At 40.9% G+C, this 25,782-nt stretch overlaps 1 protein-coding gene across 4 annotated transcripts in view; it reads right to left on the bottom strand.

The window, feature by feature from the left end:
• The window catches only part of LOC115121843 (pleckstrin homology domain-containing family A member 6-like), a 340,805-nt gene that overhangs the window by 57,131 nt on the left and 257,892 nt on the right, over positions 1-25,782 (bottom strand). For 3 of the 4 annotated variants that reach the window (XM_065002729.1, XM_065002731.1, XM_065002732.1), the window contains 6 exons: positions 21,305-21,411; positions 20,885-21,040; positions 19,198-19,353; positions 16,308-16,435; positions 15,896-16,053; positions 13,729-13,836 (listed from right to left, as the gene is read on the bottom strand). In XM_065002729.1, the coding sequence (XP_064858801.1) occupies positions 13,739-13,836; positions 15,896-16,053; positions 16,308-16,435; positions 19,198-19,353; positions 20,885-21,040; positions 21,305-21,411 (803 nt within the window). In that variant the 3' untranslated portion in view covers positions 13,729-13,738. The remainder of the gene's footprint in view (positions 1-13,728; positions 13,837-15,895; positions 16,054-16,307; positions 16,436-19,197; positions 19,354-20,884; positions 21,041-21,304; positions 21,412-25,782) is intronic. The other variant, XM_065002730.1, reaches the window with a different exon arrangement.

Raw genomic sequence — 25,782 nt, 5'->3', positions numbered from 1 at the left:
TAACAGCTTAGCCCCACTGATCTGACCATGTGATAATAGTAATAACAGCTTAGCCCCACTGATCTGACACTGTGATAATAGTAATAACAGCTTATCCACACTGATCTGACACTGTGATAATAGTAATAACAGCTTAGCCCCACTGATCTGACACTGTGATAATAGTAATAACAGCTTAGCCCCACTGATCTTACACTGTGATAATAGTAATAACAGCTTAGCCCCACTGATCTGACCATGTGATAATAGTAATAACAGCTTAGCCCCACTGATCTGACCATGTGATAATAGTAATAGCTGCTTAGCCCCACTGATCTGACACTGTGATAATAGTAATAACAGCTTAGCCCCACTGATCTGACCATGTGATAATAGTAATAACAGCTTAGCCCCACTGATCTGACCATGTGATAATAGTAATAACAGCTTAGCCACCACTGATCTGACCATGTGATAATAGTAATAACAGCTTAGCCGCACTGATCTGACACTGTGATAATAGTAATAACAGCTTATCCACACTGACCTGACATTGTGATAATAGTAATAACAGCTTAACCCCACTGATCTGACCATGTGATAATAGTAATAACAGCTTAGCCCCACTGATTTGACCATGTGATAATAGTAATAGCTGCTTAGCCCCACTGATCTGACACTGTGATAATAGTAATAACAGCTTAGCCCCACTGATCTGACCATGTGATAATAGTAATAACAGCTTAGCCCCACTGATCTGACCATGTGATAATAGTAATAACAGCTTAGCCACCACTGATCTGACCATGTGATAATAGTAATAACAGCTTAGCCCCACTGATCTGACCATGTGATAATAGTAATAACAGCTTAGCCACCACTGATCTGACCATGTGATAATAGTAATAACAGCTTAGCCCCACTGATCTGACACTGTGATAATAGTAATAACAGCTTAACCACACTGACCTGACATTGTGATAATAGTAATAACAGCTTAGCCCCACTGATCTGACACTGTGATAATAGTAATAACAGCTTATCCACACTGATCTGACACTGTGATAATAGTAATAACAGCTTAGCCCCACTGATCTGACACTGTGATAATAGTAATAACAGCTTAGCCCCACTGATCTGACCATGTGATAATAGTAATAACAGCTTAGCCCCACTGATCTGACCATGTGATAATAGTAATAACAGCTTAGCCCCACTGATCTGACCATGTGATAATAGTAATAACAGCTTAGCCCCACTGATCTGACCTGTGATAATAGTAATAACAGCTTAGCCCCACTGATCTGACACTGTGATAATAGTAATAACAGCTTAGCCCCACTGATCTGACCATGTGATAATAGTAATAACAGCTTAGCCCCACTGATCTGACCACTGTGATAATAGTAATAACAGCTTATCCACACTGACCTGACATTGTGATAATAGTAATAACAGCTTAGCCCCACTGATCTGACACTGTGATAATAGTAATAACAGCTTATCCACACTGATCTGACACTGTGATAATAGTAATAACAGCTTAGCCCCACTGATCTGACCATGTGATAATAGTAATAACAGCTTAGCCCCACTGATCTGACCATGTGATAATAGTAATAACAGCTTATCCACACTGACCTGACCCTGTGATAATAGTAATAACAGCTTAGCCCCACTGATCTGACCATGTGATAATAGTAATAACAGCTTAGCCCCACTGATCTGACATGTGATAATAGTAATAACAGCTTAGCCCCACTGATCTGACCATGTGATAATAGTAATAACAGCTTAGCCCCACTGATCTGACCATGTGATAATAGTAATAACAGCTTAGCCCCACTGATCTGACCATGTGATAATAGTAATAACAGCTTAGCCCCGTGGATCTGACCATGTGATAATAGTAATAACAGCTTATCCACACTGACCTGACCATGTGATAATAGTAATAACAGCTTAGCCCCGTGATCTGACCATGTGATAATAGTAATAACAGCTTATCCACACTGACCTGACATTGTGATAATAGTAATAACAGCTTAGCCCCACTGATCTGACACTGTGATAATAGTAATAACAGCTTATCCACACTGATCTGACACTGTGATAATAGTAATAACAGCTTAGCCCCACTGATCTGACACTGTGATAATAGTAATAACAGCTTAGCCCCACTGATCTGACCATGTGATAATAGTAATAACAGCTTAGCCCCACTGATCTGACCATGTGATAATAGTAATAACAGCTTATCCACACTGACCTGACCCTGTGATAATAGTAATAACAGCTTAGCCCCACTGATCTGACCATGTGATAATAGTAATAACAGCTTAGACCCACTGATCTGACCATGTGATAATAGTAATAACAGCTTAGCCCCACTGATCTGACCATGTGATAATAGTAATAACAGCTTAGCCCCACTGATCTGACCATGTCATAATAGTAATAACAGCTTAGCCTCACTGATCTGACCATGTGATAATAGTAATAACAGCTTAGCCCCACTGATCTGACCATGAGATAATAGTAATAACAGCTTATCCACACTGATCTGACACTGTGATAATAGTAATAACAGCTTATCCACACTGATCTGACACTGTGATAATAGTAATAACAGCTTAGCCCCACTGACCTGACATTGTGATAATAGTAATAACAGCTTAGCCCCACTGATCTGACACTGTGATAATAGTAATAACAGCTTATCCACACTGACCTGACCCTGTGATAATAGTAATAACAGCTTATCGATACTGATCTGACCCTGTGATAATAGTAATAACAGCTTATCCCCACTGATCTGACACTGTGATAATAGTAATAACAGTTTAGCCACACTGATCTGACACTGTGATAATAGTAATAACAGCTTATCCACACTGATCTGACACTGTGATAATAGTAATAACAGCTTATTCACACTGACCTGACCCTGTGATAATAGTAATAACAGCGTATCGATACTGATCTGACCATGTGATAATAGTAATAACAGCTTATCAACAATGACCTGACGCTGTGATAATAGTAATAACAGCTTATCCACACTGTCCTGACCCTGTGATAATAGTAATAACAGCTTAGCCCCACTGATCTGACCATGTGATAATAGTAATAACAGCTTATCCACACTGATCTGACACTGTGATAATAGTAATAACAGCTTATCCACACTGATCTGACACTGTGATAATAGTAATAACAGATTATCCACACTGACCTGACCATGTGATAATAGTAATAACAGCTTATCCACACTGACCTGACCCTGTGATAATAGTACTAACAGCTTAGTCCCACTGATCTGACACTGTGATAATAGTAATAACAGCTTAGCCCCACTGACCTGACACTGTGATAATAGTAATAACAGCTTATCCACACTGACCTGACACTGTGATTATAGTAATAACAGCTTATCCACACTGACCTGACCCTGTGATAATAGTACTAACAGCTTAGTCCCACTGATCTGACACTGTGATAATAGTAATAACAGCTTAGCCCCACTGACCTGACACTGTGATAATAGTAATAACAGCTTATCCACACTGACCTGACACTGTGATAATAGTAATAACAGCTTATCGATACTGATCTGACCCTGTGATAATAGTAATAACAGCTTATCCCCACTGATCTGACACTGTGATAATAGTAATAACAGCTTAGCCCCGTGATCTGACCATGTGATAATAGTAATAACAGCTTAGCCCCACTGATCTGACCATGTGATAATAGTAATAACAGCTTAGCCCCACTGATCTGACCATGTGATAATAGTAATAGCAGCTTAGCCCCACTGATCTGACCATGTGATAATAGTAATAACAGCTTAGCCCCACTGATCTGACCATGTGATAATAGTAATAACAGCTTATCCCCACTGATCTGACCATGTGATAATAGTAATAACAGCTTAGCCCCACTGATCTGACACTGTGATAATAGTAATAACAGCTTATCCACACTGATCTGACCATGTGATAATAGTAATAACAGCTTAGCCCCACTGATCTGACCATGTGATAATAGTAATAACAGCTTAGCCCCACTGATCTGACCATGTGATAATAGTAATAACAGCTTAGCCCCACTGATCTGACCATGTGATAATAGTAATAACAGCTTAGCCCCACTGATCTGACCATGTGATAATAGTAATAACAGCTTAGCCCCACTGATCTGACACTGTGATAATAGTAATAACAGCTTATCCACACTGATCTGACACTGTGATAATAGTAATAACAGCTTAGCCCCACTGATCTGACACTGTGATAATAGTAATAACAGCTTAGCCCCACTGATCTTACACTGTGATAATAGTAATAACAGCTTAGCCCCACTGATCTGACCATGTGATAATAGTAATAACAGCTTAGCCCCACTGATCTGACCATGTGATAATAGTAATAACAGCTTAGCCCCACTGATCTGACACTGTGATAATAGTAATAACAGCTTAGCCCCACTGATCTGACCATGTGATAATAGTAATAACAGCTTAGCCCCACTGATCTGACCATGTGATAATAGTAATAACAGCTTAGCCACCACTGATCTGACCATGTGATAATAGTAATAACAGCTTAGCCGCACTGATCTGACACTGTGATAATAGTAATAACAGCTTATCCACACTGACCTGACATTGTGATAATAGTAATAACAGCTTATCCACACTGATCTGACCATGTGATAATAGTAATAACAGCTTAGCCCCACTGATTTGACCATGTGATAATAGTAATAACTGCTTAGCCCCACTGATCTGACACTGTGATAATAGTAATAACAGCTTAGCCCCACTGATCTGACCATGTGATAATAGTAATAACAGCTTAGCCCCACTGATCTGACCATGTGATAATAGTAATAACAGCTTAGCCACCACTGATCTGACCATGTGATAATAGTAATAACAGCTTAGCCCCACTGATCTGACCATGTGATAATAGTAATAACAGCTTAGCCACCACTGATCTGACCATGTGATAATAGTAATAACAGCTTAGCCCCACTGATCTGACACTGTGATAATAGTAATAACAGCTTAACCACACTGACCTGACATTGTGATAATAGTAATAACAGCTTATCCACACTGACCTGACCCTGTGATAATAGTACTAACAGCTTAGTCCCACTGATCTGACACTGTGATAATAGTAATAACAGCTTAGCCCCACTGACCTGACACTGTGATAATAGTAATAACAGCTTATCCACACTGACCTGACACTGTGATTATAGTAATAACAGCTTATCCACACTGACCTGACCCTGTGATAATAGTACTAACAGCTTAGTCCCACTGATCTGACACTGTGATAATAGTAATAACAGCTTAGCCCCACTGACCTGACACTGTGATAATAGTAATAACAGCTTATCCACACTGACCTGACACTGTGATAATAGTAATAACAGCTTATCGATACTGATCTGACCCTGTGATAATAGTAATAACAGCTTATCCCCACTGATCTGACACTGTGATAATAGTAATAACAGCTTAGCCCCGTGGATCTGACCATGTGATAATAGCAATAACAGCTTAGCCCCACTGATCTGACCATGTGATAATAGTAATAACAGCTTAGCCCCACTGATCTGACCATGTGATAATAGTAATAGCTGCTTAGCCCCACTGATCTGACCATGTGATAATAGTAATAACAGCTTAGCCCCACTGATCTGACCATGTGATAATAGTAATAACAGCTTAGCCCCACTGATCTGACCATGTGATAATAGTAATAACAGCTTAGCCCCACTGATCTGACCATGTGATAATAGTAATAACAGCTTATCCACACTGATCTGACCATGTGATAATAGTAATAACAGCTTAGCCCCACTGATCTGACCATGTGATAATAGTAATAACAGCTTAGCCCCACTGATCTGACCATGTGATAATAGTAATAACAGCTTAGCCCCACTGATCTGACCATGTGATAATAGTAATAACAGCTTAGCCCCACTGATCTGACCATGTGATAATAGTAATAACAGCTTAGCCCCACTGATCTGACACTGTGATAATAGTAATAACAGCTTATCCACACTGATCTGACACTGTGATAATAGTAATAACAGCTTAGCCCCACTGATCTGACACTGTGATAATAGTAATAACAGCTTAGCCCCACTGATCTGACACTGTGATAATAGTAATAACAGCTTAGCCCCACTGATCTGACCATGTGATAATAGTAATAACAGCTTAGCCCCACTGATCTGACCATGTGATAATAGTAATAACAGCTTAGCCCCACTGATCTGACACTGTGATAATAGTAATAACAGCTTAGCCCCACTGATCTGACCATGTGATAATAGTAATAACAGCTTAGCCCCACTGATCTGACCATGTGATAATAGTAATAACAGCTTAGCCACCACTGATCTGACCATGTGATAATAGTAATAACAGCTTAGCCGCACTGATCTGACACTGTGATAATAGTAATAACAGCTTATCCACACTGACCTGACATTGTGATAATAGTAATAACAGCTTAGCCCCACTGATCTGACCATGTGATAATAGTAATAACAGCTTAGCCCCACTGATTTGACCATGTGATAATAGTAATAGCTGCTTAGCCCCACTGATCTGACACTGTGATAATAGTAATAACAGCTTAGCCCCACTGATCTGACCATGTGATAATAGTAATAACAGCTTAGCCCCACTGATCTGACCATGTGATAATAGTAATAACAGCTTAGCCACCACTGATCTGACCATGTGATAATAGTAATAACAGCTTAGCCCCACTGATCTGACCATGTGATAATAGTAATAACAGCTTAGCCACCACTGATCTGACCATGTGATAATAGTAATAACAGCTTAGCCCCACTGATCTGACACTGTGATAATAGTAATAACAGCTTAACCACACTGACCTGACATTGTGATAATAGTAATAACAGCTTAGCCCCACTGATCTGACACTGTGATAATAGTAATAACAGCTTATCCACACTGATCTGACACTGTGATAATAGTAATAACAGCTTAGCCCCACTGATCTGACACTGTGATAATAGTAATAACAGCTTAGCCCCACTGATCTGACCATGTGATAATAGTAATAGCTGCTTAGCCCCACTGATCTGACCATGTGATAATAGTAATAACAGCTTAGCCCCACTGATCTGACCATGTGATAATAGTAATAACAGCTTAGCCCCACTGATCTGACCATGTGATAATAGTAATAGCTGCTTAGCCCCACTGATCTGACACTGTGATAATAGTAATAACAGCTTAGCCCCACTGATCTGACCATGTGATAATAGTAATAACAGCTTAGCCCCACTGATCTGACCATGTGATAATAGTAATAACAGCTTAGCCACCACTGATCTGACCATGTGATAATAGTAATAACAGCTTAGCCCCACTGATCTGACCATGTGATAATAGTAATAACAGCTTAGCCCCACTGATCTGACACTGTGATAATAGTAATAACAGCTTATCCACACTGACCTGACATTGTGATAATAGTAATAACAGCTTAGCCCCACTGATCTGACACTGTGATAATAGTAATAACAGCTTATCCACACTGATCTGACACTGTGATAATAGTAATAACAGCTTAGCCCCACTGATCTGACCATGTGATAATAGTAATAACAGCTTAGCCCCACTGATCTGACCATGTGATAATAGCAATAACAGCTTATCCACACTGACCTGACCCTGTGATAATAGTAATAACAGCTTAGCCCCACTGATCTGACCATGTGATAATAGTAATAACAGCTTAGCCCCACTGATCTGACACTGTGATAATAGTAATAACAGCTTAGCCCCACTGATCTGACCATGTGATAATAGTAATAACAGCTTAGCCCCACTGATCTGACCATGTGATAATAGTAATAACAGCTTAGCCCCACTGATCTGACCATGTGATAATAGTAATAACAGCTTAGCCCCACTGATCTGACCATGTGATAATAGTAATAACAGCTTAGCCCCACTGATCTGACCATGTGATAATAGTAATAACAGCTTAGCCCCACTGATCTGACCATGTGATAATAGTAATAACAGCTTAGCCCCGTGGATCTGACCATGTGATAATAGTAATAACAGCTTATCCACACTGACCTGACCCTGTGATAATAGTAATAACAGCTTAGCCCCGTGGATCTGACCATGTGATAATAGTAATAACAGCTTATCCACACTGACCTGACATTGTGATAATAGTAATAACAGCTTAGCCCCACTGATCTGACACTGTGATAATAGTAATAACAGCTTATCCACACTGATCTGACACTGTGATAATAGTAATAACAGCTTAGCCCCACTGATCTGACACTGTGATAATAGTAATAACAGCTTAGCCCCACTGATCTGACCATGTGATAATAGTAATAACAGCTTAGCCCCACTGATCTGACCATGTGATAATAGTAATAACAGCTTATCCACACTGACCTGACCCTGTGATAATAGTAATAACAGCTTAGCCCCACTGATCTGACCATGTGATAATAGTAATAACAGCTTAGCCCCACTGATCTGACCATGTGATAATAGTAATAACAGCTTAGCCCCACTGATCTGACCATGTGATAATAGTAATAACAGCTTAGCCCCACTGATCTGACCATGTGATAATAGTAATAACAGCTTTCACTGATCTGACCATGTGATAATAGTAATAACAGCTTATTAGCCCACTGATCTGACCATGAGATAATAGTAATAACAGCTTATGACACTGATCTGACACTGTGATAATAGTAATAACAGCTTATCCACACTGATCTGACACTGTGATAATAGTAATAACAGCTTAGCCCCACTGACCTGACATTGTGATAATAGTAATAACAGCTTAGCCCCACTGATCTGACACTGTGATAATAGTAATAACAGCTTATCCACACTGACCTGACCCTGTGATAATAGTAATAACAGCTTATCGATACTGATCTGACCCTGTGATAATAGTAATAACAGTTTAGCCACACTGATCTGACACTGTGATAATAGTAATAACAGCTTATCCACACTGATCTGACACTGTGATAATAGTAATAACAGCTTATTCACACTGACCTGACCCTGTGATAATAGTAATAACAGCGTATCGATACTGATCTGACCATGTGATAATAGTAATAACAGCTTATCAACAATGACCTGACGCTGTGATAATAGTAATAACAGCTTATCCACACTGTCCTGACCCTGTGATAATAGTAATAACAGCTTATCCACACTGATCTGACACTGTGATAATAGTAATAACAGCTTATCCACACTGATCTGACACTGTGATAATAGTAATAACAGATTATCCACACTGACCTGACCATGTGATAATAGTAATAACAGCTTATCCACACTGACCTGACCCTGTGATAATAGTACTAACAGCTTAGTCCCACTGATCTGACACTGTGATAATAGTAATAACAGCTTAGCCCCACTGACCTGACACTGTGATAATAGTAATAACAGCTTATCCACACTGACCTGACACTGTGATTATAGTAATAACAGCTTATCCACACTGACCTGACCCTGTGATAATAGTAATAACAGCTTATCGATACTGATCTGACACTGTGATAATAGTAATAACAGCTTATCCACACTGGTCTGACACTGTGATAATAGTAATAACAGCTTATCCCCACTGATCTGACACTGTGATAATAGTAATAACAGCTTATCCACACTGACCTGACACTGTGATTATAGTAATAACAGCTTATCCACACTGACCTGACCCTGTGATAATAGTAATAACAGCTTATCCCCACTGATCTGACACTGTGATAATAGTAATAACAGCTTATCCACACTGGTCTGACACTGTGATAATAGTAATAACAGCTTATCCCCACTGATCTGACACTGTGATAATAGTAATAACAGCTTAGCCCCACTGATCTGACACTGTGATAATAGTAATAACAGCTTATCCACACTGACCTGACACTGTGATAATAGTAATAACAGCTTATCCACACTGACCTGACACTGTGATAATAGTAATAACAGCTTATCCACACTGACCTGACCCTGTGATAATAGTAATAACAGCTTATTGATACTGATCTGACCCTGTGATAATAGTAATAACAGCTTATCCCCACTGATCTGACACTGTGATAATAGTAATAACAGCTTAGCCCCACTGATCTGACACTGTGATAATAGTAATAACAGCTTATCCACACTGACCTGACCCTGTGATAATAGTAATAACAGCTTATCCACACTGACCTGACCCTGTGATAATAGTAATAACAGCTTATCGATACTGACCTGACCCTGTGATAATAGTAATAACAGCTTATTGATACTGATCTGACCCTGTGATAATAGTAGTAACAGCTTATCCCCACTGATATGACACTGTGATAATAGTAATAACAGCTTAGCCCCACTGATCTGACACTGTGATAATAGTAATAACAGCTTATCCACACTGACCTGACCCTGTGATAATAGTAATAACAGCTTAGCCCCGTGGATCTGACCATGTGATAATAGTAATAACAGCTTATCCACACTGACCTGACATTGTGATAATAGTAATAACAGCTTAGCCCCACTGATCTGACACTGTGATAATAGTAATAACAGCTTATCCACACTGATCTGACACTGTGATAATAGTAATAACAGCTTAGCCCCACTGATCTGACACTGTGATAATAGTAATAACAGCTTAGCCCCACTGATCTGACCATGTGATAATAGTAATAACAGCTTAGCCCCACTGATCTGACCATGTGATAATAGTAATAGCAGCTTAGCCCCACTGATCTGACCATGTGATAATAGTAATAACAGCTTAGCCCCACTGATCTGACCATGTGATAATAGTAATAACAGCTTATCCACACTGACCTGACCCTGTGATAATAGTAATAACAGCTTAGCCCCACTGATCTGACCATGTGATAATAGTAATAACAGCTTAGACCCACTGATCTGACCATGTGATAATAGTAATAACAGCTTAGCCCCACTGATCTGACCATGTGATAATAGTAATAACAGCTTAGCCCCACTGATCTGACCATGTGATAATAGTAATAACAGCTTAGCCCCACTGATCTGACCATGTGATAATAGTAATAACAGCTTATCCACACTGATCTGACACTGTGATAATAGTAATAACAGCTTAGCCCCACTGACCTGACATTGTGATAATAGTAATAACAGCTTAGCCCCACTGATCTGACACTGTGATAATAGTAATAACAGCTTATCCACACTGACCTGACCCTGTGATAATAGTAATAACAGCTTATCGATACTGATCTGACCCTGTGATAATAGTAATAACAGCTTATCCCCACTGATCTGACACTGTGATAATAGTAATAACAGTTTAGCCCCACTGATCTGACACTGTGATAATAGTAATAACAGCTTATCCACACTGATCTGACCCTGTGATAATAGTAATAACAGCTTATCCACACTGATCTGACACTGTGATAATAGTAATAACAGATTATCCACACTGACCTGACCATGTGATAATAGTAATAACAGCTTATCCACACTGACCTGACCCTGTGATAATAGTACTAACAACTTAGTCCCACTGATCTGACACTGTGATAATAGTAATAACAGCTTAGCCCCACTGACCTGACACTGTGATAATAGTAATAACAGCTTATCCACACTGACCTGACACTGTGATTATAGTAATAACAGCTTATCCACACTGACCTGACCCTGTGATAATAGTAATAACAGCTTATCGATACTGATCTGACCCTGTGATAATAGTAATAACAGCTTATCCCCACTGATCTGACACTGTGATAATAGTAATAACAGCTTAGCCCCACTGATCTGACACTGTGATAATAGTAATAACAGCTTATCCACACTGGTCTGACACTGTGATAATAGTAATAACAGCTTATCCCCACTGATCTGACACTGTGATAATAGTAATAACAGCTTAGCCCCACTGATCTGACACTGTGATAATAGTAATAACAGCTTATCCACACTGACCTGACACTGTGATAATAGTAATAACAGCTTATCCACACTGACCTGACACTGTGATAATAGTAATAACAGCTTATCCACACTGACCTGACCCTGTGATAATAGTAATAACAGCTTATCCCCACTGATCTGACACTGTGATAATAGTAATAACAGCTTAGCCCCACTGATCTGACACTGTGATAATAGTAATAACAGCTTATCCACACTGACCTGACCCTGTGATAATAGTAATAACAGCTTATCCACACTGACCTGACCCTGTGATAATAGTAATAACAGCTTATCGATACTGACCTGACCCTGTGATAATAGTAATAACAGCTTATTGATACTGATCTGACCCTGTGATAATAGTAATAACAGCTTATCCCCACTGATCTGACACTGTGATAATAGTAATAACAGCTTAGCCCCACTGATCTGACACTGTGATAATAGTAATAACAGCTTATCCACACTGACCTGACCCTGTGATAATAGTAATAACAGCTTATCCACACTGACCTGACCCTGTGATAATAGTAATAACAGCTTATCGATACTGACCTGACCCTGTGATAATAGTAATAAGAGCTTATCCACACTGACCTGACCCTGTGATAATAGTAATAACAGCTTATCCACACTGACCTGACCCTGTGATGATAGTAATAACAGCTTATCCACACTGACCTGACCCTGTGATAATAGTAATAACAGCTTATCCACACTGATCTGACCCTGTGATAATAGTAATAACAGCATATCCACACTGACCTGACCCTTTGATAATAGTAATAACAGCTTATCCACACTGACCTGACCCTGAGATAATAGTAATAACAGCTTATCCATACTGATCTGACCCTGTGATAATAGTAATAACAGCTTATCCACACTGACCTGACCCTGGGATAATAGTAATAACAGCTTATCCACACTGACCTGACCCTGGGATAATAGTAATAACAGCTTATCCACACTGACCTTACTCTGTGATAATAGTAATAACAGCTTATCCACACTGACCTTACTCTGTGATAATAGTAATAACAGCTTATCCACACTGACCTTACTCTGTGATAATAGTAATAACAGCTTATCCACACTGACCTTACTCTGTGATAATAGTAATAACAGCTTATCCACACTGACCTGACTCTGTGATAATAGTAATAACAGCTTATCCACACTGATCTGACCCTGTGATAATAGTAATAACAGCTTATCCACACTGACCTGACACTGTGATAATAGTAATAACAGCTTATCCATACTGATCTGACCCTGTGATATTAATAATAACAGTCATAAATCTTAAAAGGATAGTTCACTGCTATATCTGTATTGATTAATGGTTTCCTTACCTTAAAATGAGTACAGTATATGGAAAGGACTGGTAGTAATATACTGTTGGTGTATGTTTATTTTGGTGCACTTAGCAAAAATCTCATGTTAGCACTGGCCATTGAGTGCATTCCTTATTGTTTTCCAGTTAGTGAAACAATTGAGCAAAGCAGATAGTAATAAAAGGTAACAATAAAAGATCCCTTGATGTCCACCTGCTGCAATTGGTCAAGACATCACCTGAGGGAAAAACAGAGAGCCCTGCCCAAACCAGGAGAGGTAGGAGGTACGGCAACCAGCGAAGGGTTAAGGGGAAGTGGGGGGATAAGGGAGGAGGAAGGTGTGTTTGGTGGGCGGGGACTCACCTTCACAGACTCACACCTTCATGATGTGGGCGGAGTCGGAGAAACCAGTGGAGGAGGGGGGAGGGGCCAGGCTGGTCGGGGAGGTGAGGGGGCTGGGGGCGCACTGGGCTGGAATGGAATTGGGGTGTGACGTGAGATCGAGCAAAACAAATAGCAAAACATAAAGGTGTAAAGCAATTTAAAAAGGGTAGGTAGAGTGAGGGAGATAAAACAGGGGAGACTGTGCACTCACATCACCTCACAAGCATAAGATAAATGGTGCTTAGCCTGTAGCTCTGTACTGAGGAAGCAAGAGGATGTAGCATGTATACTATGATAAAACCACTGCACCTAGATCTGGAGTTCACCTACACACATTCAGAGCATTTAGGCTCTGGAGCCTAAGGAGGCTACACAAAAAAAAAGTTGCTTGGTTTGAACTCTGTGTAGCTGGACCATGTTTTTATGACCACGGCTGACAGCAGGCAGCACATATAATGACTGCATACTAATGGTGTGGCCGAGGTGAAATGGCTAGCTAGTTAGCGGTGATGCGCTCTAATAGTGTTTCAGTCGGTGACTTCACTCGCTCTGAGAACTAGAAGTAGTTGTTCTCCTTGCTTTGCGGCGCGATGGGTAACGATACTTTGTGAGTGACTGTGGTTGATGTGTGCAGAGGGTTCCTGGTTCGAGCCCAGGTTGGGACGAGGGATGAGGTGAGGGAGGAAGCTGATAAGAGTTGATAAATCAAGCCAGTTTTGTTTTTCTTCAGCTCATCACTTAAAGCTGACAAGAGGATGTTCAATTTCCCCTAATCATAAAGTTAACTGTGATGCCATTGTGAATATGTGGTTGGTTGTGGGTAGGGGGGCAGAGACAAAGAGTAAGCAGTAAAAAATGTAATCATAGTTTTGAGCAAACGGAAACTGTCGATCTAACTATATAGTCCTTGCGATCTTCAAGGACTATATAGTAGAGCCTCTAGGTTAAGACAGTGGAGCATCAGCGTTTGTAGGGAATATTGTGGAGAGCGGAGGAGTGGGGTAGTGAGACAGACAGTGAATATTGTGGAGAGTGGAGAGTGGGGGTAGTGAGACAGACAGTGAATATTGTGGAGAGTGGAGAGTGGGGGTAGTGAGACAGACAGTGAATATTGTGGAGAGTGGAGAGTGGGGGTAGTGAGACAGACAGTGAATATTATGGAGAGTGGAGAGTGGGGGTAGTGAGACAGACAGTGAATATTATGGAGAGCGGAGAGTGGGGTAGTGAGACAGACAGTGAATATTATGGAGAGTGGAGAGTGGGGTAGTGAGACAGACAGTGAATATTATGGAGAGTGGAGGAGTGGGGTAGTGAGACAGACAGTGAATATTATGGAGAGTGGAGAGTGGGGTAGTGAGACAGACAGTGAATATTATGGAGAGTGGAGGAGTGGGGTAGTGAGACAGACATTGAATATTATGGAGAGTGGAGAGTGGGGTAGTGAGACAGACAGTGAATATTATGGAGAGTGGAGGAGTGGGGTAGTGAGGCAGACTGTGAATATTATGGAGAGTGGAGGAGTGGAGTAGTGAGGCAGACTGTGAAACAGGCAGAGCCAGAGATAAGAGTTTGGTGAACTATCTTCCCTGCTAGCACCAGACGTTCCATAACATTCCATTCTAACTTGCATTTCTCAATGGAAGATTATCACCCTGGAACATCTGGTGCCAACATGGCAACACTTTCATAAGTGTTGGATAGTGGAGTCATTTGCAGACAGTTGACAGTGAGGTTTAACTAGGAGTTACATTGGGATTTTAAAGTTGATGGAACTGGCCCTTGTTGTATATTTTATCCCCAGATTTATTTTTATAACAAGGCAGTTCGACTAGGTTAACCTCCAATCTAATCCCAACACAGCAGTTAGGGATGATGAATGTGATGCAAACAGCTGGAGAAGGTTAGAACACGTGTGGTTGGTGGTGGACATGTGTATAATAGTGGCAGAGAGAGAAGGGGTTTTGGATGGCGGTGGGGGGTGGGGGGTGTTGCAGCAACACATCGCCACTCATCGCTGGGGGGTCCTCTCAATGACAGGGGGGCGACAGGCCCGGGGTGGGCAACGATAACCGTGAGGGGGATAACCGTAGCGACAAGGTGGTCGGTGTGGTGGCGGTGGAGCGGCAGGCTGCGGTGGTGTCCTCACCGGAGAGCAGACGGGAGCGTCGCGAGGCCTCGGTGGCCAGGGCACAGGAGATCTCAATCCTCTTCTCCTGGTCCTGGAGCTGCTGCTCTGGGTTACCCTGGTGGTGGGAACCAACCCCCTCAGTAGGACCGTCCAATAGGGGAACCACGTTCTGGAGACTGGAGGGAGTGATGGGCAGAGGGGAGGAGGAGAGGAGGAGAGGAGGGCGAGAGAGTGACAAAGAAAAGAAGTAGAGCGCAAGAGAAAGGAGATTAAATTATACCTTTTTATACAGAATATGTGGCATCCCATCATACAGATGTGAATCAGATAATCAGTAGAGGGGAGAACGTTTAGCCAAACTTTGGCTAAATACACTGCTGTACTGTGTGAGAGCTGTGGTAGATAGTAGTTCAGTAGTGTCTGTACATACTTTGATTTGGCAATGAGCGTCTTGATCCTCTCTACTTTCTTCTGTTTCTCCTTTTGCTCCTCTGGGCTGAGAGGAGTGTCCACGTCCAGGTAACGCTCCGGAATCAGAACCTTGTCTGGAGTACACAGCTGAGGACACAACGAGTTACAGATGAGGTTTGATAATCTTCTATTTTATGGCCCACTATTTACTTGGTTTGCAATTAGAAAAAACATTACGTAAACAAGTAGTGAACAATTGTGGAAAATTATTTGAAGCCAGCACACACTAAAAACTAACTTTTCTATATAGGGCCAAATAAGGATTATTTAGCTCGTAATAATAGCAGAACCGTTTATGGTGCAATAAAGAACCACTCCTATGATTCAACAAAAAACTATAAACAAAAAGGCTCTATATAGCACAAAAAAATTCTGCTATTGTCACAACCCTTTTTGGTACTGTATAGAACCATTTCAATGTTCTAGAAATAACCATTTGAAGAACAATACTGGGTTACTTTTTCTGGTTAGCGATATTATATTGTTACAATTCCATAGGTTTAATTATTGTTTGAAGTTTGAAACAGGTGTGCTAGATCTGAAACGACTGGGGGTCCCTGAGGAGAGAATTGAGTACCACTGATTTACACATCACTTTCAATTGACACAAGCCATACATGAGTCTTTCACAAAACACCATCACTAACAATGATCATATTTAACATGTAACAGATGAAATCAACTGGAATGACAGTAACTCACGGCTGCACAAAAAGAGCTGTGATCAAACCATGCCCCAAAAGATTCTAATGAGCCGCCTCCTCTACATCTTCATTACCACTTAGTGTATACTAACAGGTGAGGGACCTGACGGATTGGTGCCAGGAAAATAACCTCTCCCCCAACGTCAAACAAAACAAAGAAGCAGAAAAAAGCAGAGTGAGCACGACCCTATCCACATTGACAAGACCACAGCGGATAAGGTGGAAAGCCTCAAGTTCCTCGGCTTCCATATAACTGACGATCTGAAATGGTCCACCAACACAGACAGTGTGGTGAATCACCGCCTGGTACGGCAACTGCACCACCCGCAACCGCAGGGCTCTCCAGAGGGTAATCACCGGGGGCATACTGCCTGCCCTCCAGGACACCTACAGCACCCGATGTCATAGGAAGGCTAAAAAGATAAAGGACATCAACCACCCGTGCCACAGTCTGTTCACCCCGGCGAGTTCAGTACAGGAGCATCAAAGCTGGGACAGAAAGACTGAAAAACAACTTCTATCTCAAGGCCATCAGACTAAATAGCCATCACTAGCCAGTAACCACCCGGTTACTCAACCCTGCACCTTAGAGGCTGCTGCCCTATGTACATAGACATGGAATCACTGGTCACTTTAATAATAGCCCAATCTTTTTCAATTTTCGCCTAAATGACATACCCAAATCTAACTGCCTGTAGCTCAGGCCCTGAAACAAGGAAATGCATATTCTTGGTACCATTTGAAAGTAAACACATTGAAGTTTGTGGAACTGTGAAATGAATGTAGGAGAATATAACACAATAGATCTGGTAGAATACAAAAAAAATAATAATAATTCTACCACCATTTTTGAAATGCAAGAGAAAGGTAATAGTTATAGCCATCACTCTAGTTGTAATTCCGGTAGTGTCCTCACGATGACATCAGTGTATGTGCAACGTTTCAGATGGATAACTTGAAAAATGAGTGAACAACAAGACTGTTAGTGTCAAGTCCCAAGTACATTTGGGCAAATCGTGAATGAGACATTCGCATTCATATTCCATTTTTCTGCAAGAATATCGCTATTTAAATTTTTGGATGAAAAACGTTCCCGTTTTAAACAAGATATTTTGTCACGAAAAGATTCTCGAATATGCATATAATTGACAGCTTTGGAAAGAAAACACTCTGACGTTTCCAAAACTGCAAAGATATTGTATGTGAGTGCCACAGAACTGATGTTACAGAAAAAACCCTGATAAAAATCCAATCAGGAAGTGCCGCATTTTTTGAAACCGCCTCATGGCAATGACTCCTTATATGGCTGTGGAGGAGCTAGGAGTAAGCTTACGTTTTCCACAAGGTGTCTGCAGCATTGTGACGTATTTGTAGGCATATCATTGGAAGATTGACCATAAGAGACTACATCTACCAGGTGGTCGCATGGTGTCCTCCGTCGCAATTATTGCTCCAGCTGCAGTATTTTTCCGTTTGCTTCTGATGAGAAGCCAACTGCCACCACTGATAGATTATCGAATAGATATGTGAAAAACACCTTGAGGATTGATTCTAAACAACGTTTGCCATGTTTCTGTCGATATTATGGAGCTAATTTGGAAAAAAGTTTGGCGTTGTAAGTGACTGCATTTTCCGGTCTTTTTCTTAGTGCAAACGTGATGAACAAAACGGAGGTATTTCGTCTACACAAATAATATTTTTGGAAAAATGAACATTTGCTATCTAACTAAGAGTCTCGTCATTGAAAACATCCGAAGTTCTTCAAAGGTAAATTATTTTATTTGAATGCTTTTCTTGTTTTTGTGAAAATGTTGCCTGCTGAATGCTTGGCTTAATGCTATGCTAGGCTATCTACACAAATGCTTGTGTAGCTTTGGTTGAAAAGCATATTTTGAAAATCTGAGATGACAGTGTTGTTAACAAAAGGCTAAGCTTGTGTTTGAATATATTTATTTAATTTCATTTGCGATTTTCGTGAATAGGAAACGTTGCGTTATGGTAATGAGCTTGAGGCTATGATTACGCTTCCGGATACGGGATTGCTCGACGCTAGAGGTTAAGCACAACTATATCACATCACGACTGGATCATAGTCACATAATGATTGTATCACATAGTTTGGATGTTGTTCAGAGTGTGTCTAACCTCTTTGCTGATGTCCAGGTTGTACTGGTCAGGTTCCATCTGTATCCGTCTGAGGCGAGCAATCTCCTCCCGGGGTGACTCTTGTACCCCCTCGCCCCGTACTGCAGCCTCCAGGTCCTTGATGTCCACCTCATGGGTTGTCAGCCTCCGCCTCACCTGGACACCCACACACAGAGATAACCAATCAGGAAAGAGACTAGGAGGCCGAGCCAAGGGCTCAGCCAATCAACATGGCCCGGAAAGATAGACAAGAGGCCAGAACAATATACTGGATCTTCCTTTATAATACATTTCAACATACAGTACATATTCCTGGTGTCTAGCTCATAGAGGTACATGTACTGTACCAGTCAAAAGTTTGGACACCTACGCATTCAAGGGTTTTTCTTTTTTTTTCAATATTTTCTAAATTGTATACTAGATTCTTCAAAGTAGCCACCCTTTGCCTTGATGACAGCTTTTCACACTCTTGGTATTTTCTCAACCAGCTTCATGAGGTAGTGACCTGGAATGCATTTAAATTAGCAGAGGATAAGTTCGTTAGTTACCAGCTTCAGAAATTGCAGCCCAAATAAATGCTTCACATAGTTCAAGTAACAGACACATCTCAAAGCAACTGTTCAGAGGAGACTGGGTGAATCAGTCCTTCATGGTCGATCTGCTGCAAAGAAACCACTACTAACGGACGCCAATAATAATAAGAGACTTGCTTAGGTCAAGAAACACGATCAATTAGACCGGTGGACATTAGACCCGTGGAAATCTGACCTTTAGTCTGATGAGTCCAAATTTGAGATTTTTGTTTCCAACTGCCGTGTCTTTGTGAGACGCAGAGTAGGTGAACGGATTATCTCCACGTGTGGGTGGCACCGTAAAGCATTTAGGAGGTGTGATGGTGCTTTGCTGGTGACACTGTCCGTGATTTATTTAGAATTCACGGCACACTTCACCAGCATGGCTCCCATAGCATTCTGGAGCGATACACAATCCCATCTGGTTTGCACTTAGTGGGACTATCATTTGTTATTCAACAGGACAATGATCCAAAACACACCTCCAGGATGCCGCTTAGCCATCGCTCATCCATATACTAATGTACACATTAGGTAGTTGTTGGAGAATTGTTAGAGTACTTGTTAGATATTACTGCACCTTCAGAACTCGAAGTACAAGCGTTTCGCTACACTTGCATTAACATCTGCTGATGTGTGACACATTTGATTTGATTTGTAAGGGCTATTTGACCAAGAAAGAGAGTGATGGAGTGCTGCATCAGATGATCTGACCTCCACAATCACCTGACCTCAACCCAATTGAGATAGTTTGGGATGAGTTGGACTGCAGAGTGAATGGAAAAGCAGACAACAAGTGCTCACCATATGTGGGAACTCCTTCAAGACTGTTGTAAAAGCATTCCAGGTGAAGCTAGTTGAGAGAATGCCAAGAGTGTGCAAAGCTGTCATCAAGGCAAAGGCTGGCAAGACTGGCTACTTTGAAGAATCTCAAAATGTTTGTTTAACACTTTTTTGGTTACTACATGATTCCATATGTGTTATTTAATAGTTTTGATATCTTCGCTATTATTCTACAATGTAGAAAATCGTAAAAATAAAGAAAACCCTTGAATGAGTAGATGTGTCCAAAGTTTTGACAGGTACTGTACATGTAAATAGAAGAGAGAGCCTACCACTCTGTAATTGGTACCAGCCTGGCTACCCAGGTTCAGGCTGCGTCTCTTGTCCCTGACGGAGCTGCTCTGGTTCCTACGGATACGCTTGTTTTGCTCCTCAACGCTCATCTTGGACTTCACCTCCGCCGGGAACACCGCACTCTTCGGACGCTCCTGGGAGAGGGGAATGACATGGGAATAACTTGTCCATCATATTATAAAGCATCAAATGTATTGCTCTTTAAAAGATCAATTTGACAGCACCATTCAATATACCTGACATAGGCCCACCACCACAACATAAAGGCAACATCAATGAGTAACACTATCCTAATACAGTGTAGTTACAAAACATAATGTGTATGTATCATATAATATAATGCATATAGTCTGTGAGTTTCCTGAGCTCCATAAAGCCCTCTCTGGCATGCTGCCTACCCTGGAGATTCCATTAGGCACCTTGCAGTTGCGTTGGGAGATTCCATGGTCGTAGGATTGGCCCTGGTCCTCCAGGGGAGACTTAGTCCGGGGAGGAACGATCCCCACTGGACAGGAGAGAGACAAACAGCATGTCAGAGGATGACACAGGTTGTGTCCCAAATGGCACCACATTCCTATATAGTGCACTACTTTTGATCAGGGCCCATAGAGCACTATGTAGGCAATAGGGTGCCGTTTGGGACGCAGACACAGAGGATGAGTCATTGGGGTTACATAATCCAATCTATTATTATGTAAACAATTGACTTTAATAAGGTACACCTAGTTCTGAGGACTATCTAATTATATTTGTATATACAGTAAATACTCTGATATTTTAGATGATGATGTTCTTTCATTTCTGATTATAAACAGGACTTCATTCCAATGAGTCTGTTATCTAACAGTTTGGGATTAGATCAGAAAAAGTTAGCATAATACTCCCTTGTAATAATACCCCCATAACACTCCCTTGTAATAATACCCCCACAATACTCCCTTGTAATAATACCCCACAATACTCCCTTGTAATAATACCCCCACAATACTCCCTTGTAATAATACCCCACAATACTCCCTTGTAATAATACCCCCACAATACTCCCTTGTAATAATACCCCCATAACACTCCCTTGTAATAATACCCACATAACACTCCCTTGCAATAATACCCCCACAATACTCCCTTGTAATAATACCCCCATAACACTCCCTTGTAATAATACCCCCATAACACTCCCTTGTAATAATACCCCCATAACACTCCCTTGTAATAATACCCCATAACACTCCCTTGTAATAATAAACCCACAATACTCCCTTGTAATAATACCCCCACAATACTCCCTTGTAATAATACCCCATAACACTCCTTGTAATAATACCCCCACAATAATCCATTGTAATAATACCCCCATAACACTCCCTTGTAATAATACCCCATAACACTCCCTTGTAATAATACCCCCATAACACTCCCTTGTAATAATACCCCATAACACTCCCTTGTAATAATACCCCCACAATACTCCCTTGTAATAATACCCCATAACACTCCCTTGTAATAATACCCCACAATAATCCCTTGTAATAATACCCCCATAACACTCCCTTGTAATAATACCCCATAACACTCCCTTGTAATAATACCCCCATAACACTCCCTTGTAATAATACCCCCACAATAATCCCTTGTAATAATACCCCCATAACACTCCCTTGTAATAATACCCCCACAATACTCCTTGTAACAATACCCCCATAACACTCCCTTGTAATAATACCCCCATAACACTCCCTTGTAATAATACCCCCATAACACTCCCTTGTAATAATACCCCCACAATACTCCCTTGTAATAAAGCATTTATAATAGATTATTAAATAGTTTATTCATCATTTATGAATCATTACTCCCACATCTGTAATGTTAGTAAGCTAGGTATTCAGATATTTATTAACAACTTTGAAAGTATTTCATAATTATTCATAAGATAATTCATAAGATGTTCAATATGAGTCCTCATTTACTAATCATTAGTTCAATATTTTTGGTCTATTTATAGTTCATATATACTTCTTTTTTAATGTTTTGAGTGAGCAGTGTTATTTCTCACAAAAAGATGGAAATGCCATTGGTAGGCATTCCAGCAGTACGTGATGCTCCTTAAGGTCTCAAAATGGCCCCTAGAACATAACACACAATACAGAGGATGTTTGGAAAAATATATTGACATGTTTTATCTAAAACAGTAAACACTTTGATGCTGTGTAAAGTATTTGAAAAAATCTGAAAATTGTAACATTAGCACTTTTCCACCAAAACCAAAGTGTGGATTGCAGTCACTCATTAGAGCACTCATAAAGTGCTTGAGAGGAATGGAAACAAACGTCTGCACTATCCCATTACGTTTAATATTTCGCTGAACTATACCATTACGTTTCGCTGAATTATCCAATTACGTTTATAGAGTTACTACCTTTAATGAGCCAGTTAAAGTGCTGCCAAACAAAGTGTAAACAAACATTCAAAGTTAAAAGATTAAAAGACTGAAGCACTGGAAGCATTTAAAAGGTCATGTGTCTTGTGAAAAGCTGTCTGAATTCTGGCAAAGAGTATGTTCTTTAATCTCAGCATGTCTACAGATGAATATTCTCTCTGTTTTTGTTTGCTTTTAAATGTTGATACTGGAGACTGTTATCAGGAGAAACTGTGTAACCTATCATTTTTAGCGGCTAAGAAATGCATTGTAATTCATTGGAAGGTTGGTTATCCTCCCACAATGTCACGATAGATGACAGAAATGTAAAGTTATGTATGGAGGCATTGTACTAAATACAGTAAGACAGAGTCTGTATTGAAAACATGACCACGTCAGGGGAGATACCTCTTCAGGCTATACCTAGCTGCTGGGCTGCTCAGTCCTCACACTGGGGCTCTGCCATCCTGTGGGTTGTTGCTCTGGCCCTGGCCTAGTACACACAAAGTCAATAATGAATGTTTCCCTAAGATCCTAATGTGTTTGTTCTTAAATTGCTTGTAATACTGTATGTTTTACTACATTGTGTTTGTTGTACATTTAGTTAATTATGTTCCTGCAGTGCTGCCCTGGAAACGAGGACTTGATCTCAATGGGACTCCCTGATAAAAATAAAGCTTAAATACATAAAAACAATAATGCTTCTAATGCTTCAGTCTTTTAAAGATCCTGTGTTGTGTGCTTAATGTTTTACCATTGATAAGTTGTTGGCTTGTTTGAGACCTTAAGGAGCATCGGGTACTGCTGAAATGTCTACCAATGGCATGACCATATTTTTTAAAGAAATTACACTGGTCACTCAAAACATTTATAAAGTATAAATACATCTCACTTTACATTAGGCCACCCAAAAAAAACTTAACTAATGATTAGTAAATGGTTTATAAGGACCTATGATATTATTAAGTGATAATGCCCAAGAAGCCGTGGTTTGGAGGCTATACTGGCACGGATGTCAAATCAAATCAAATCAAATTTTATTTGTCACATACACATGGTTAGCAGATGTTAATGTGAGTGTAGCGAAATGCTTGTGCTTCTAGTTCCGACAATGCAGTGATAACCAACAAGTAATCTAACTAACAATTCCAAAACTACTGTCTTATACACAGTGTAAGGGGATAAGGAATATGTACATAAGGATATATGAATGAGTGATGGTACAGAGCAGCATACAGTAGATGGTATCGAGTACAGTATATACATATGAGATGAGTATGTAGACAAAGTAAACAAAGTGGCATAGTTAAAGTGGCTAGTGACATAAGAATGCAGTCGATGATCTAGAGTACAGTATATACATATGCATATGAGATGAATAATGTAGGGTAAGTAACATTATATAAGGTAGCATTGTTTAAAGTGGCTAGTGATATATTTACATCATTTCCCATCAATTCCCATTATTAAAGTGGCTGGAGTTGGGTCAGTGTTAATGACAGTGTGTTGGCAGCAGCCACTCAATGTTAGTGGTGGCTGTTTAACAGTCTGATGGCCTTGAGATAGAAGCTGTTTTTCAGTCTCTCGGTCCCAGCTTTGATGCACCTGTACTGACCTCGCCTTCTGGATGATAGCGGGGTGAACAGGCAGTGGTTCGGGTGGTTGATGTCCTTGATGATCTTTATGGCCTTCCTGTAACATCGGGTGGTGTAGGTGTCCTGGAGGGCAGGTAGTTTGCCCCCGGTGATGCGTTGTGCAGACCTCACTACCCTCTGGAGAGCCTTACGGTTGAGGGCGGAGCAGTTGCCGTACCAGGCGGTGATACAGCCCTCCAGGATGCTCTTGATTGTGCATCTGTAGAAGTTTGTGAGTGCTTTTGGTGACAAGCCGAATTTCTTCAGCCTCCTGAGGTTGAAGAGGCGCTGCTGCGCCTTCTTCCCGACGCTGTCAGTGTGAGTGGACCAATTCAGTTTGTCTGTGATGTGTATGCCGAGGAACTTAAAACTTGCTACCCTCTCCACTACTGATCCATCGATGTGAATAGGGGGGTGTTCCCTCTGCTGTTTCCTGAAGTCCACAATCATCTCCTTAGTTTTGTTGACGTTGAGTGTGAGGTTATTTTCCTGACACCACACTCCGAGGGCCCTCACCTCCTCCCTGTAGGCCGTCTCGTCGTTGTTGGTAATCAAGCCTACCACTGTTGTGTCGTCCGCAAACTTGATGATTGAGTTGGTGGCGTGCATGGCCACGCAGTCGTGGGTGAACAGGGAGTACAGGAGAGGGCTCAGAACGCACCCTTGTGGGGCCCCCGTGTTGAGGATCAGCGGGGAGGAGATGTTGTTGCCTACCCTCACCACCTGGGGCGGCCCGTCAGGAAGTCAGTACCCAGTTGCACAGGGCGGGGTCGAGACCCAGGGTCTCGAGCTTGATGACGAGCTTGGAGGGTACTATGGTGTT

The sequence above is a fragment of the Oncorhynchus nerka genome, linkage group LG2, assembly GCF_034236695.1.
Source record: "Oncorhynchus nerka isolate Pitt River linkage group LG2, Oner_Uvic_2.0, whole genome shotgun sequence".
In the NCBI taxonomy this organism is placed as follows: domain Eukaryota; kingdom Metazoa; phylum Chordata; class Actinopteri; order Salmoniformes; family Salmonidae; genus Oncorhynchus; species Oncorhynchus nerka.
Note: the sequence above shows the minus strand (reverse complement) of the source record. Positions and strands in the feature narration are given on the sequence as shown.